This window comes from Salminus brasiliensis, chromosome 18, assembly GCF_030463535.1.
Source record: "Salminus brasiliensis chromosome 18, fSalBra1.hap2, whole genome shotgun sequence".
Classification (NCBI taxonomy): domain Eukaryota; kingdom Metazoa; phylum Chordata; class Actinopteri; order Characiformes; family Bryconidae; genus Salminus; species Salminus brasiliensis.
Genome location: NC_132895.1, coordinates 26,922,465 through 26,938,122, shown reverse-complemented (window position 1 = coordinate 26,938,122; position 15,658 = coordinate 26,922,465). Strand labels below are relative to the sequence as shown.

At 35.8% G+C, this 15,658-nt stretch overlaps 1 protein-coding gene across 1 annotated transcript; it reads left to right on the top strand.

Moving 5' to 3' along the window:
* The first annotated feature begins 2,987 nt into the window (after window positions 1-2,987).
* On the top strand, window positions 2,988-15,452 carry LOC140539813 (prolyl 4-hydroxylase subunit alpha-1). Its single transcript, XM_072662598.1, has 14 exons — window positions 2,988-3,928; window positions 4,420-4,516; window positions 4,658-4,809; window positions 5,750-5,869; window positions 5,981-6,220; window positions 6,508-6,680; window positions 6,824-7,000; window positions 8,202-8,272; window positions 8,492-8,591; window positions 11,357-11,407; window positions 11,516-11,575; window positions 11,667-11,735; window positions 13,505-13,601; window positions 15,154-15,452. Exons 1-14 carry the CDS (start codon window positions 3,850-3,852, stop codon window positions 15,222-15,224), a joined length of 1,557 nt encoding a protein of 518 aa, XP_072518699.1. The 5' UTR covers window positions 2,988-3,849; the 3' UTR covers window positions 15,225-15,452.
* The last annotated feature ends 206 nt before the right edge of the window (window positions 15,453-15,658 follow it).

Genomic DNA, 15,658 nt, shown 5'->3' with positions numbered 1-15,658 from the left:
TTTCAACAATAGTGTCCTCCTTAGTCGTCTCCCATGAAGTCCACTTTGGCTCAAACAACAACAGATGGTGCGATCTGACACTGATGTTTCTGGAGCTTGAAGTTCACCTTTAATCTCTTTAGATGTTTTTCTGGGCTCTTTTGTTACTATTTGTATTATCCGTCTCTTTGATTTGTCATCATTTTTCCTTCTGCGGCCACGTCCAGGGTGGTTGGCTACAGTCCCATGGACCTTACATTTTTGAATAATATGTGCAACTGTAGTCACAGGAACATCAAGTTGCTTGGAGATGGTCTTATAACTGTTACCTTTACCATGCTTGTCTATAATTTTCTTTCTAATCTCCTGAGACAACTCTTTTCTTCACTTCTTCTGGTCCATGTAGAGGGTGGTACACACCATGTCACCAAACAGCACAGTGACTACCTGTAGCCCTATATATAGGCCCACTGACTAATTACAAGATTGTAGACACCTGTGGTGCTAATTAGTGGACACACCATGTCCCTTTGGTCACATTATATTCAGGGGTACCATCATTTTTGTCCAGGCCTGTTTCATGAGTTTACTTTTTAAATTAATTCTGTTGAAGTATGGTTCAAAATCAATGTCAGATTTTCATTTGTTCATTTTCATAGAATTTTTATTTATTATTACTTTTGTCAGATTCAAGTTATTTCTGTATTTTCTTTCAATAACCGAGGGGTACCAATAATTTTGTCCACGTGTGTATACTTCTTTTAAATAGCTGTTAGAATACTGTTCTAACTGTAATTTTACATTTGTGATTCTACACAAGCTCCTTAATGAGATCACGAGCACAGAGAGAGAGAGAGAGAGAGAGAGAGAGAGAGAAAGAGAAGGCGGTGCAAAAAGACCGGACTCAGCAATAGGGTGTTTAGTAGGTCAGGGGTTACAGCCTCCCCACCTACATGCATTCCTGCATGTTTATTCACTTTGACTACCAGTTATATACTGGTTTAAATGAGGGTTTTCTGCGTTCAAATAAAAAAAGGTAAAGTTTGTCCTTCACACAAATTGTCTACACCCTTTTCTTGAACTAGACACACTTGTGGCTCTGCATCAGGAAGTTTTTTCCCCAAGGACATCACTTGTAACTTCATATTGACTCCATCTGTCACTTAATTTATGCTATCTTTGTAGTCCATGTTTTGGACAAGGACTATATCACCAGGCTCGTAAAAGGAAAAATCTGTTGTAGTGTACACAATTCCTGGGAGCATTAATCTCGCTATGCTCTACTGCTAGCTTATAGCTTTCCTTCACATATTCTTTAAACCTTTTGACTCTTAATTAATTTGGCATTCTGCTTCTGTGGAGTCTAGATCTATTGGTAGGTTAGGCAGTCTACCAAACTTGAGTGGGTATGGGAAAAACCCAGTTGTTCTTTGTGCAGTTGTACTTGTGAACTAATGGGTGCACAAAATCACACAGTTTTCTTTTATCCTTTTCTTGGAGCATTTCCAGGATGCTAAGATGAGTCCTGTTCATCTGCTCTACTGGGCTGATGGGGTGTGGTTTGGGTCTTTTTAATTCAAAGGAGTTGACACAGATCAAAAGCAGATTCAAAATCGCAACCCTGATCACTATGTAATCGTTCAGGGAGTCCACAATGAACAAATAAACTTACAAGAATGTCCTTTGTCCCCTATGGGCTGGCTTTAATGAGAGGCAATCAATACAGACTAACTCTATTGAAGAGTGAAGCACACATTTTGGCAGCCGCTTTCCATCGAAAGCAACATTCACAGGTTCTGATTTTATTTTCCACATCAGCTTGTGTGGCAATATGCTTTTGGCAGAAACATCTGAAAAGATGGTTACCTACAATCATTTGCTGTTTGTAAAGCTGGTCTCATGCTCTCAGCAGTTACTGCACTTCTCACTCCTCACATTTGGGCAATCAACAATAGCTGGAGAATCAATGCCAAGATTGGCAGAAGTACACAATCTCTACTGTCTCTGATAGACTTTAATAACTTATTGGGGGAAGACTGATCTCTTTCCTTCACGACTAGAGAAAGGAACTGCTTAACTCTTTAGCTTTAACTGATCATGAGGGTGACGAGTAATGCCGCCTACACGATTTTAGCCCTGATTTACCGCACAACAACAAGTTTTGGAAGTCACAAAGACAAACAGTAGCTCTGCTGCTTTCCTCTCTCCTTGCATTCTCATTGACTGGAACGCGACATCGCACTCACTGCCAGCCATAAACTGATCGTGACATTTTTCCTGCTACAGGATTTTGACTTGCCGACAGGTCTAGATATTTAGCATGATGGATAGATTCGTGCCTTTGAACAATTCACAGATAGCATTCTAAAGCCGATTCTTGAGCCCAGAGTGAACACAGATTTGCCTTCGAACTGATGTTTTACTTCTTGCGTGTTTTTTTTCTTCACTTTTTGCATGTGTTTTCATGACAAAGCGAAGAATACAGGAACAGTTGTGTAATGTGACCTGCTGTCGGTGAACAGTCGCTTGGTGTGTAAACCACAACAACCTAAACATTGAGTTGTGTAGTTTAAACAGTTTTTACTTTAAACAGTACAGTGACCTGACGTGTGTCAAAGCCATGAGTTTGTGAGCCTCTTGATTTCTTTTTCCAGCTCTGCATAATATACTGAAATCGAAAGTTGACAATGCAGCTAACTGTCTATGTCCGGCAGTATCCAATTTAGCCAATGTCAAAACATGCGTCAAAGGATTATTGTCATTCATGATGGTAAAGGAAATCAAAGAAATTGTCAGTGTCTGCCCATGTTATGAATTCTAATTTGTGAAGTGGTATCTTTTTACAGAATGGGACAGATCTCTACTGGCGTTAGCGTTTGTGTTGCTGCCACATCAATACCCTGCAGAAGAAGGCCTGTTTACCACCTCGGATGCCCAGGGACTTTAAACTGCCCTCCAAGGTGCTAAGGAACTTATACACTTGTATCATCAAAAGCATCTTCACAGGAACATCACAGGCCTTGTTTGTAGTCAGTTCCCTGACCTGCAAACTATCTACAGCAAATGGTTCTGGACCAAGGCAAGAAAGATAAGTAAAGGACAACATCCATCCCAACAATAGAGTCTTCTCTCTGTTGTGATCAGAGAAGCACGTTTGCTCCTTGAAGGCCAACACAAAGAGAAAGAAGAGAAACTCTTTCAGGCCTTTAATCTGGACCATAATTAGATGTACTAACATTGACATATACTGAGCATAGAACATTCTATGTTCAAAAATAATTTATATTGCTATTTATTTTTGCTTTTCATGACCTCCTGCTCAATGCACACTTTTTAGTCTGCAGCCTAATGTCATACAATAACCTCCTCTTCATCTGCAACTTTGCACACTGAGGTTCAAACATTGTTCCTTAAATCTAATTTTCTTTATACTTATCTGATTTTTCATGGATGCAGCCCCATAGTCAGCAGAAAGTGATGTACTGTTTTTGTGTGACAGTGACAATATATCTAGTAATAATTAAGTGGCTTTAATGAGTTTACCATAAATATAAGACTGTATTTCAAGGTGTTTGATATTCAGTTTTGAACTGCACACAATTCATTTCTGTAAGACATGTCTTTCTCAAATGATGGTAGCCCTATTTTATGTTTCACAACATAATTACATGGATTTGCTGTTATGCTCATGTAACACGTTTATTCTTGTTTTTTTGTTGTTGGTTTGTGACCTCATTGAGGTTACTCAACAATTTCTCTTTATATGTAAGCCATATATTTATGCGTTGCTTAGCTAAAGGAGCTTGCTCTCTCAGTTTCTTCAGATTGTCCTTGTAACCAGACTGGTGTATACGTTCAAACTGGGATAAAATGGAGGTTAAATGGATAATTATAATTATATCACCCTGGACTTTCTGTGCTGGCATGAATGAGTTTTACTCTTCAACAGGTACTGTATACATCTACTTTTATGGCTACAAATTGAGCATGTTAAATTTCTTAAGTTTATACTTAAGTTTCTTTATGTATATTTTCCTGATATTCTTAGAGACTGGGAAGGGATGCACAACATTTGCATTAAACATTTTTTTAAAAAATGGAATGATTTCCAAACAAACTAAAATACATTACATTCAAATACATTATGTGGGTATGCTGTAATTAGTGACATAATTACGGGCAGCTCTATGGCAGCTATTTTTTTCTTTCAGTACTTCGACAGTTGACTGAAACAAACATTGATAAAGCAGAGGATGAAAAATAGCATGTTTATATACTAAAACTTGTATAGTATTAACTTAAAATAAAACAAAATTATTCACCCATACTTCAATGAATTCTCAGCTTAATTTTACACAAATTAAAGGAAGATTTTTGAGAATGTATTTTCTCACAATTCAAAATATTTAAAAACTTTTTAAAACAAATATTCTTTCACAGATCATATGACACAGCTCACTGGCATAAAGAAGGATTTGTCACTGTGTCTTGGAGACTACATTACAGCTTTGGAAAACCAAACATACCTGTTGAAAAAGTAAGTTGTTGCAAACAATCTGTTTTGTATAAGAACAGAAATTGACAAAATGTATATAATAATGTATACTGTACATTAATGTGTACTGTACAAGTGTATACATAGTGCACAGCTTACCTTGCCATTTTGTGTTGGTAACAGGGTTCTTCAAGGACTTGACAGCATCTCAAATGATTCGTCTGAAGACCCTGAAAAATTCATTAGCAACCCCCTCACAGCTTACAAGCTTGTCAGCCAACTAAGAAATGCAGGCAGAGTCATTGAGGAAGTCACCAAGAAAAACATCTCAGAGGGTCAGGTGCAATGTAATGTATATGTTCGAAAGCTTCAGATGAAAGTTAATGAATCTGACAAGACTGGAATCAGTACTAATCTAGTTACAAATGATGACTATTTTACAGGAAACTCTAAATGAGATATTAGTCTATTTCTATGTGTATATGGGGTTTGCCTACATTTGTTTATCTAAAGATACATACACATGCCCTCACACATTTACAAATAATTGACTGGCTAACTATCAGAACAATAAAGGTTTTAATTTCTTTCTTTCTTAAACATATGGCACATGTTGGACCTGTCCTTCACAAATCCCAGGATCAGAACACTTTTTTTTTTGTATTGCAGCTCTCAACAAGCCTAAGCTAGGTAATTAGGTACTTCATAGCTCAGGTTTTAAGAGCAGGATTGCAACAAATGTGCGGGATAGCTAAGAGAACTCAAAGACAGGGTTGGGCAACACCGATAAGACAGTGTCTTTCATTGTTGATGTTTACTTCAAAGGTTTAAACTGGGTATGCACATTACAGTATTGTAAGGCATGGAAACCTAAAATATTTACCATGACACAGTATATGATAACTCACAATTATATTTACCTAAAGGCAGTGTTGTGCAGTTGAATCACCTTTATGTTATGCACCATAGTGGTTGTGAGTTCAGGATGATTTATGAGAAAAATACACTATGGAGCTATACAGTTACTATACATTCTAAATTTTTTGGACTAGTAATGATATTTGATTAAATTAAGTTGTGCCTGCATTAAAGCTCCATCAAGAATTAATGCATCTAGCAATCTAGACTTGGCAATTAAATTATCTTTATTTCAGTTAATCTTGCAAATTACCTTAATGCTTATACTAATTTTAAGGAATGGCAATGAGGACTCAGTGGAAGGAATCAGTGGAATTCCTAATGGTTGTTTTTTTTTTTACTATTTAATCTGCATAGATTTGAATGCTGTAAAGTCAAAAGCTCAGGTGCTCCCCAGTGACAGTGATTTAGATGGTATTGCACTGGCCATGATTAGACTGCAAGAGCTCTACCATATAGATCTCAATACTACGAATGGTGAGTTAATCCCATGTTATTCATTCACCTCTGAGTTATAATAAATTCTACTGGAGACCCATTGTACAATTTTACACAAATCATACAAACTCAATTTCTTTGTATTTTCAGGGTTCAAAAATACATTGACCTTGGAACCAGATGAAACTTTTCATATTGCAGTGGTTGCTCATCAAAATCAGCAGTTCCGGTCTGCCACTCGGTGGATGCATGAGACCCTGAGGAAACTTGATGAGCACATGAGTGCGGTGGTAACCAAACAGAAGGTTCTGCATCTTCTTGGCTCTGTTCCTTTTCAAGCAGGGAATATGCCCATCGCTCTTGGGCTAAGTCAGTCATTACTACCCCATGGTAATTCCAGGATATGTCTTTTAGGAATTTAAGTAACACAATTTCTAAAGATGTATTCTTTGCATATTATACTTATGTAAACTTAACTACATGAAAAACATAATGTTTTCCCCCACAAAACATAGAACACCTTATCTAAGGATGATATATACATTGTGATTGATAAGCTTTTATAAGGCTACCTGATCTTTTTTCCTAAGTAGTTGATTGCTATAATATATCCTAATATAAGTTTTTAAACAAGGTTTTGTTTCCATTAAATAAATGCTATATCTTATCCTTCACAGATGTCACAGATTTGAAGACTCTCCTGCAGCTTGCACATTCTGACAGCCTAATAGAAATTATGAAAGGCCAGGGTGGAATGGAACATTCTGTTTCTCCTCTTGACATTTCTGCTATTAGTCATCCTTGGTACAGCGAATATGAGACCCTCTGTAGAGGAGAAGGAATCAAAATGGTAAAGAACTTAAGACTAGGTTATAGACAGAAGGAGAAACCAATTTTGTCTTGCTTGTCTTTAAAATGTACTGTTTATATGTGAAAATATGCATACCTTATAAATTAGGTTGTAAATAACATTTGTAACATTATGACTGGTAGACGCCCCTGAGAAAGAAGAAGCTGTCTTGTAGATACACAACGGGTGGAGGAAATCCTCAGCTAATCTATGCCCCTGCTAAAGAAGAGGAGGAATGGGATCAACCCCTTATCCTCAGATACCATGAACTTCTGTCTGAACATGAGATTGAAGTTATCAAAGAACTTTCCAGACCAAAGGTAAATCTAAAATGATAGCTTTGATTTTCTCTGTTTTTGCAGAACTATACAATAAATGCTTTTAGATCCTAATACAAAATAGAAGATAAATCGAATAAAATAAAAATAGAAATAGTGTTTAGATAATTCTTTAATTTGCTGAAAAATGTTTGCAGCACCTATATCACCCATGTGAAAAAGTAATTGCCCCTCCAAATATCTAACTAAAACCAAACAATTGGAGAGCAATTACTCATATTTGAATTTTGGCCCAGTTCTTTTTACCGAATTTCAGTAGTAGCCACATTCAAGAGCTTTCCAGCATGAACTGCCTATTTAGAGTCCTGAAATAATCATCAATAGGGTTTAAGTCAAGGCTTTGATTAGGCAGTTTCAGAATCGTCATTTTGTTTCTTTTGTTTCTTTTGTTTCTGAGTAATTCAAAGGTAGACTTACTCATGTGCTTTGGTTCTTTGTCTTGTTGTGTAACCCAGTTGTGCCTAAACTTCAGATCCTATTACTGTAAGTGGCCCAGAGCCTTAAGCATTAAAGCACCCACACATCATTACACTGCCACCACCGTTGTTTTTGTTGTTGAATAATGGTGAAATGACCAATTCTTCTGATGTAATGTGTCAGATGTGTTTGTTCAGCAGTTCTTTAGGTGTTCATTTCTGACGTCCTGAATACATTGTCTCAATACTTCTGGAAAAACTTTTGGAAAGATTTTCTACTGTTCCAGGGTTTCTCAATTTGGAGATACTGATAATGGATAATGGATACTGAGTGTGCTTTTTGTTGAGATCTTTTAGTTTAGCTTTTAGCTTTACATTGCTGAAAAAAGTCAAATCAAGTAACATTTAGATTCAACGGGGCTTTCAGTAATTAAACCTCTCCAGTTGACAGATTTTGACAGCTTAGCTAAACTGTCCAGTGTCCAGTTTATTTGATTTCATATATGTAATTACCTTTTTAAAAATATAGTCAGGTGGGTATGGAGAACTTTTATCTTTCAGTGAATTGTGATAATTAAAATCCTGTGTTTTGTATTTAGATATAGAAGGCATCAAATACTTTTTCAGATGTCTGGTTTGAAAATTTAAAGGTGTGATGGATTCTCATTAACATTAGGTAGTATATTATGAAGTTTATATTGACAGTAGCTGCTCTAATACAATGCAAATTACATAGTAACATAGTAACAAGTTCTTTTTATCTTTAGCTTGATAGAGCTAAAGTTTCAGACCCAGTCACCGGGAAAAAGATTTCTACCATGGTTCGTGTATCAAAAAGGTATGGATTGTTGAAAGTAAAATGCATGGAAAAGAATACTAAACATAACATTGACAAACATTGTGTGCCTTGCATGAGGTATGATTTATTATGGGCCACAGTTTCCCTGTCTTTTGTAGTTTACCATATAATGCATTATAGAGCTTTTAAAATGAAAGAGCATTAAAGATCTTGAATTTCAAAAATAATGCCAGTCAGCTGTTGCTTGCTTACCCTCAGTGCCTGGTTGTCTGAAGATGAGAGTCCTGTGGTTGCTCGTGCCAATCGGAAAATAGCTGACATCACTGGGTTGGACATGGAAACAGCAGAAGAACTGCAGGTATAGTTTCTTAAGGCTTTCATCAGATATGCTGTTGAACTTGAAAGATATGCTGTTAAACATGTGAGTTTACATTTCAATACTACTGTTAAGAAATACTAATACTTTTTTTAATAGTACTGGCTTGTACTAATCCCTAATTTCTGATTTATAGCTATAGCCATACATACATTTACATTACATTATACATTTATGGCATTTAGCAGACGCTCTTATCCAGAGCGACTTACAAGGTTACTCGTATTACAGAGGTGGGCCAATGTAGTGTTAGGAGTCTTGCCCAGGGACTCTTATTGGTGTAGCGCAGCATAGTCACCCAGACCGGGAATCGAACCCTGGTCTCCCACATGCTGTTGTTGTAACGCAATGGTAGGTGGTGGTGTTATCTGTTGCGCCACACCAACATCTCTTCATATCCAGTGGTTTCAAGTTCTATCACAAATCTATCCGATGCATAGTGAAAGATTTGCAAAATATGAATACTTACCAGCCCAAGAATAAACTTGTATTCTGTCTTTTTCCCTTTTGCTCAGATTCCCATGCAGTAATTTGAATTGTGAATTGCAATCAGAGAACTGGTCATGTATACTGATCAGTCATAACATTAAAAGGACCTGCCTATTGTGTAGGTCCCACTCGTGCTGCACATGTCCTCTTACCCACTGAGGCATAAGCCCCACAAGACCTTTAAGTCTTGTAAATTGTAAGGTGGGGTCTCTATGAATCACATCAATGAGTAGTGGTCTCACACCTCCAAATTTACCATGATGTTAAGAACAAATAATAATGCAGTACTGGAGTGTTTTACCCTTTGTGCTCTTTCCCTCATTTGTGTGCACCTGTGTTGTCTACAGCACTGTTAGTGATTCCCAACTGAACAATAGTATCCTAATGGTACCCTAGTGAAGTGCACTTAATTGTATTTAAAACATACTTTGTCAGTTTTGTTTTGTCAAAGTATGTTGTATATATGCTAATACATTTATGTATCTAATGTTAAAAATACATACATTTTATGCTTTTATCAAATGCATGCTTGCAAGTGTGAACTCAAAAACGACACACAGAAAAAAAAAAAAACTGCCCTAGGTTTACATATGCAGTAGCATGTTTAAGGTCTACCTGTACCTAAAGTGTACTTAAAATAGTACAGTTAAGTAAACTTAACACAATTAAAGTTATGCTTTGGTTCTATTTTTATACAATTAAAGTATAATAAGTACAAAAATAGTTGTTCCATTTAGCACTTTTTAAGTGCACTGGTCATTAGTGTGGTTACAAGGACACTTTAGGTCGCATAAAGTTTAGTATACTTGTGTCTTTTTTATTTGGGTAACTATTCAAAAAAGCAGAAATACATTTACTTCTCTTTTATAGAATCAAAGTCAAAGGTCAGAATGCTAGACATGTTTAGGCAAGTCCCACTCTCTAACCAGTTTAATTATCGAGTATATATTGGTTATATATGGTTGATAATATACTTAAAAAGCTAATTTGGACTGTGCCTCATGCCAAACAACAGCTCAGCTGCAGCTTAGATGAACTCTACTTTCTTGAAAAGGATTTCAGAGCGCATTCATTCTGAAGTTGAATATATATTGGTTATTCAGAGGATGAGACTTTCCTAAACATGCCTAGCATTCTGGAACATGGTTCAGCCAATCAGAATAAAACAAAAAAAAAAAACAGATAGGGCCTACAGGCTGTGGAGAAATAAAATCTTTCTCTATCTATCATGAGTTAAAAGAATAATTGAAATAATAAATCCTGAAATCATTAATCGCTTGCATCAGACACTCAAGCTCCCTGTATATTTATACAGGTTTTTATGTTTGTTTGCTTTTGATGGAATTATTCCACTGCCAAAGAAATGTAATTATTTATACCATGTTCATATTTTGTGTTTACAAGATATTTTATTTTATTTATGTTTTATTTATATTATGTTTATAATTTGATGCTGCATTTGACCAAAGGGTAATTCTGCTTCTTTTATTAGAACCCATAGCTCATAATAACACAAATAGGCGCTGAGTGTTGGTAACTAGTATGCATGAGCATATTATAAAAAGATTATAAATCTTGCCTAATGTGTCGACTTTATTATTTCTAGTGTACAGGTAGAGACTGTAGCTCATTTTTTGCACATGCAATTTGGAGGGGTAGCAACTGATTCAACCCATTAGTTAATTATAAGGTTTGTTGGGTGCGTTTGAAGAAGGAACCGTCTAGACTATGCTGAATTGGCCTCTAGAACCAGAATTGTAGAACCTGTAACCCTTCATAACTGATCAGTTTTCTGGCCACAGAACTGTTCAACTTTGAGGTTTTTGTGTAGCAGTGTGCTCTCAACTTGCAGTAAATATTCAGGAAAGACACTTTGCCTGATGCATACACACACTACAATATCACTACAAAGTCAGTGTCACAGCTGTGTTTAGACAGACCCATCACAAAATAATATGCAGTCAAAAGTATGTAATGTGATCAGCAAATGATAAATAGATAAATTAAAGTGATAAACGAGGTAGAGAATGGCTGATAGAGGTAAAATTAAGCATAGTGTATGACAATGTACACTTTATGGTATACATATGAGGTACTGTAAATTAAGCCTATAATGTGACCAATGAGTATAATGTGAGCATAATTAAGTTGATTTACTGAAGCACTGCTTTATCACCACAAAGCATGTGTATAGTGGATCAGTCATACTTTGCAGTAATGCTATATGTTCTAAGTGGAATGTGTACTTTCTCTTTTAGGTTGCAAATTATGGGATTGGAGGACAATATGAACCTCATTATGACTCACAGGTAGGCCAGGAAATTGCACAATATAGATTTTAGTTGTAGTTGTGGAGCTTTATTCAAAATGTATAAATATAAGATGTATAAACCTTATTATTTTTGTTTACCTTACAGGTGACAAATGACTCTTACTATCAGATCAGAGGGGGTAGAATTGCAACCGTCTTGGTCTATGTAAGTACTATGTAAGTGGGAAGTCTTTCAGAGCATATTTTATTGTTCTTGTGATATCTACATCATTAATACTCCCCCTGTGTTGACTCAGATGAGTGATGTGGAAGTTGGTGGAGCCACTGTGTTTCCAAACATCGGTGCTGCCCTTCAACCTAAAAGAGTGTGTAAATCTAGCAATTTCTTTTACATTTCATTACTTCATTACTGTAGTTAATTCATTTCGCACATAAAATGTATACCCTGCTGAAAAATCCAATCCAAAAGCACCTTTTGACCAATGTAATTAAAAAGCTGATCATCCAGGCAAAAAAATGGCCTATGCTGGTAAGCAATCTAGTTAACCAGTTTAGCTCTTGACCAGCATAACATTAAAATCAATTTATTAAATAAAAAATATTAGTATAGAACTGATTCACAATCAGTCATCAGTACAAAAACAATAAATCAACAATATAAGCAGACATGAAAATCTAAGACCCCCCCCGAAAGCATGCCAAAAAGTTAGGAAAAACTCTCTCAGTGCTGGAGGAAGAAACCTTCGGAGGAACCAAGACTCACAAGGTGGGCCCATCCTTCTCTGATCAGAACATTGATCATTTATAAATTACTGATAAAAGTCCCCGATGTCAGGTGTGCAACATAAACATAATATGAATAATATGCTAATCATAATATAGTATAACTTAATATAATCATGGCACTGATGGTAATAATAATGAAAATAATAATAGTTAATGGTGGTAATATTAGTAGTAGCAGATAATTAATTAGGAGTCTATTTAGATTTTAGGGTGGCAGCTGGTCTGAGGCAGGTAATAGGGGACTAGCAGTCAGTCTTCTAATAAGTTGGGACACATGAGGGGCAGTCATTTACTCTGAGAAGGTAAAGAGACAGAGTTAGTTTGGAATGGATTCATGGAGAGCAGAGAATGTTGAGCAGTATTGGCTGCCAACTCCAGCAGGTCTGACCAAAACAGCCTAAATAAAAGGAGAGCCAGAGGATAGCAGAGCCACGGGAGCACCCTGAAAGACTAACATTCATCAGCTCTAGCATCTTAGTATACTACAATTCCCTGTGTCCATGAAACCCTGCATCGCAACCTTTATCTAAGAGGAAGCATTAATTACCAAAAGCTAAGCAGGTGAGTTTTCAGTCCCAAACATTATCTGGAAGGTTGTTTTAGAGTTAAGGGCTTTATAAGAAAAGGCTCTTCCCTCTGCTGAGGCTTTCTGAATTTTGGGAACTACTAAGAAGCCAGCATCCTGTGATCTAAGTAATCAAGATGGTTAATAATAGGTAATAAGATATTGCAGGTACTCAAGAGCAAGGCCATGCAGGGTTTTGTACATCAATAGTAGAATTTTATCTTTAACACAGAATTTACCTGGAAGCCAATGTAGTGCTGATAGAACTGGACAGATATGGTCAAATAGTTTTAGTAAGGACCCTGGCTCCAGCATTTTGAACTAGTTTACTGAGGTTCCTGCTGGAACAACCTGACAATAGTGCGTTGTAATAGCCTAGCCTTGAGGTAATAAAAGTGTGTACTAGTTTTTCTGCATCTTATAGAGAATTTTTAGCTTGGCAATGTTCTGACGATGTAGAAAAACTGTAATATTAGCTATATGTTGGTCAAATTATAGATCTAAATCAATTATGACAAATATGACTATCATGTCTGATCATATGTTTTTATTTGAGTTTAATGGACTAGCTGGTCTATCAACAAGGCCAGCCTGATTAAGCAGATTGTCGAGGTGGGCATACTGGTTGACTAGTTTGGTAAAGCAGGTTTACCAGTTTGGTCAAGGTGGTCATGCTGGTTTACCACCATGGTCATGGCGCTGGTCAACTACCTTGGTAAAACAAAACTTACAGTTTGGAAAACTTTTATAAGCAAAATAATTATTAATTATCTGCTAACACAGGGTTCAGCTGTGGTTTGGTTCAACCTACTAAAAAATGGAAGTGAGGATGCCAGGACTCTACATGCTGCGTGTCCTGTTTTTGTAGGCAGTAAGTGGGGTGAGTATTTTATTGAGTGTGACTTTACATCTGATTCATTCTGAAATTCAGCAGTGCGTGAAGTGGAAAAATGTGCTGGTACTTTTCTTATTCACATGTTGGTGGCCATTATCAGCAAATCAAGTATTACATTTTGATTTTCTACAGTGAATGAAATAAATCAAATATATTGCTGACATTCACATCACTACGTAAATGTATTTACTCAAAGAGTAAACCAATAGAAAAACCATTCATTCATGTTATCACTGTCATGCAAAAAACTCATAATGGCAAGAGGAAGAAACTTTCTTAATCTTCAGTGAAAGACCATGCGCTGTGAATAATGGCAACAGTGAATTATATATTTACGTATACACCAAAAAGTAAAATAAATGCCAGTACTGTGTAACAATGAGAACTGGTCTATTTTAAGCACTAGGAGAGTTTAGTGCTATCCAAAAATAAAATAGATTTTTTTTCTATCAATTGCATGCAAACATGAATATGTGTTCTAGAGGTATGGTAAATGTTTGATTAAGAATAGTTTCATATAAAATTACACAGCAATTCTTTACTAAAATCTTTTTAGTTTAGTGCTGCATTGTAAAAAAAAAACAACAATTAATTAAAATAATAATATAAAAAAAGGAATTCTAAGTAAATTAACAACTCAAAAGTTATTTTAAATATTATGGCAATAATTACAAATTACATTTTTCTTATTTTATTACAGAAATAAATACAAGATTGTTTATGCAGTACTTTTCTGCTTTCTTAAATTACAGTCACATTTACAAAATTACAATAATTACAATAAATACGATATTTGTTTTTTTCTTTGTAAGGTTAGGGTAAATTTCATTACTTTTATATTCATGTGTACACTGTAAAATTGAATTATTAAATTTAATTATTAAAGGTTCTGTACCAAACATATTAATCTCAACCATTGGCCCCTTTTTTATACATGTATTCCAGTCACTGACACTTACCTTCAACGTGGTTTGCCCAGGGCTTGTACATTTTATTTAATGGCTGACTGCATAGCCTCAGAGGTATAGGCTGTAAGAGCAAGTTACCTTTCTTTGTCGGTGAGAGCTCTGTACTGGCTGTGTGCCAGTGTTCACTCTCATGCTACCACGGGATTATTCTATCAGTGTTTGAGAGGTAGTTATTTTTGATGCAGAATGTTTAGCACTGTCACTTTATCGAAGGTGTTTTGAATAATTCAAGAAAAAAACTGTAAAGTAATGGTATTTTTCTGTAGAATGTTTAGTGTTGTTACTGTAAAAAAATGTTCATAATAATTCAGAGAAAAGTCTGTATAATGTTTCTCTGCAGAAATGTCTGAAAATTATTTTTTTTACTAAATTTAAATTAGGGTATTTGACTTTAATTTTGTGCTTTTTGTTTGGCAGCCATTGCTGTCAGTATTTGACCATTTTTATGATTTTACAGTGGAGGCTTAAGTGTCTACGGTTAGTAGCACAAAAAGCTTTTCCTAGCAATTTCTTACCTATGTGACCTCATTAAAAATGTGACTTAAAAAATAAGATTCTCTTTCATCTAGTTGCCAATAAGTGGATCCATGTTCGGGGACAGGAATTCAGGAGGAGGTGCTCTCTATCCAGGTTCGACTGAGACTGAGGCTAAGAAGATGAAACCTAAAAACTGCAGATTCACAAAAACACTATTATAAAACTACTACTATTAGCTTTAGCTTCCTGACCTACTGCATTCATTGGTTTATGAAATATTTATTGGTTTATGAAAATTTGGGGGCGTAAATTAAGTGAGCCAAGAAGTTTGGGGTTTTTTGTTGTTTAATTGCCATAGTTAATTGTTGTATTTGTCTGTTTTGCAGAGGTATTCAGATTCTGAGATCATTTTGGGTTGTCTTGCATTCACAGCTTGTTTGAAGCTGTGAATGCAAGACAACCCAAATATATCTCAGAATTTCAGAATTATGTAGAAACTGCATGTTAAAATGTTTAGATATCATCTTATTGTCTTCCCCTGCCTTGTGGACATAGATTACTTTTTTGTTTTTTAATATTTAGGCAGTTGCTTAGAGG

Bases quoted from the DNA above. Each gene is read 5' to 3' on its own strand.
- LOC140539813 (XM_072662598.1), top strand. From the start codon at position 3,850: ATGGAGGTTAAATGGATAATTATAATTATATCACCCTGGACTTTCTGT. The intron at 5,870-5,980 runs GTGAGTTAATCC...TTGTATTTTCAG, and splicing joins AGATCTCAATACTACGAATG to GGTTCAAAAATACATTGACC. The intron at 6,681-6,823 runs GTAAAGAACTTA...TATGACTGGTAG, and splicing joins GAGGAGAAGGAATCAAAATG to ACGCCCCTGAGAAAGAAGAA.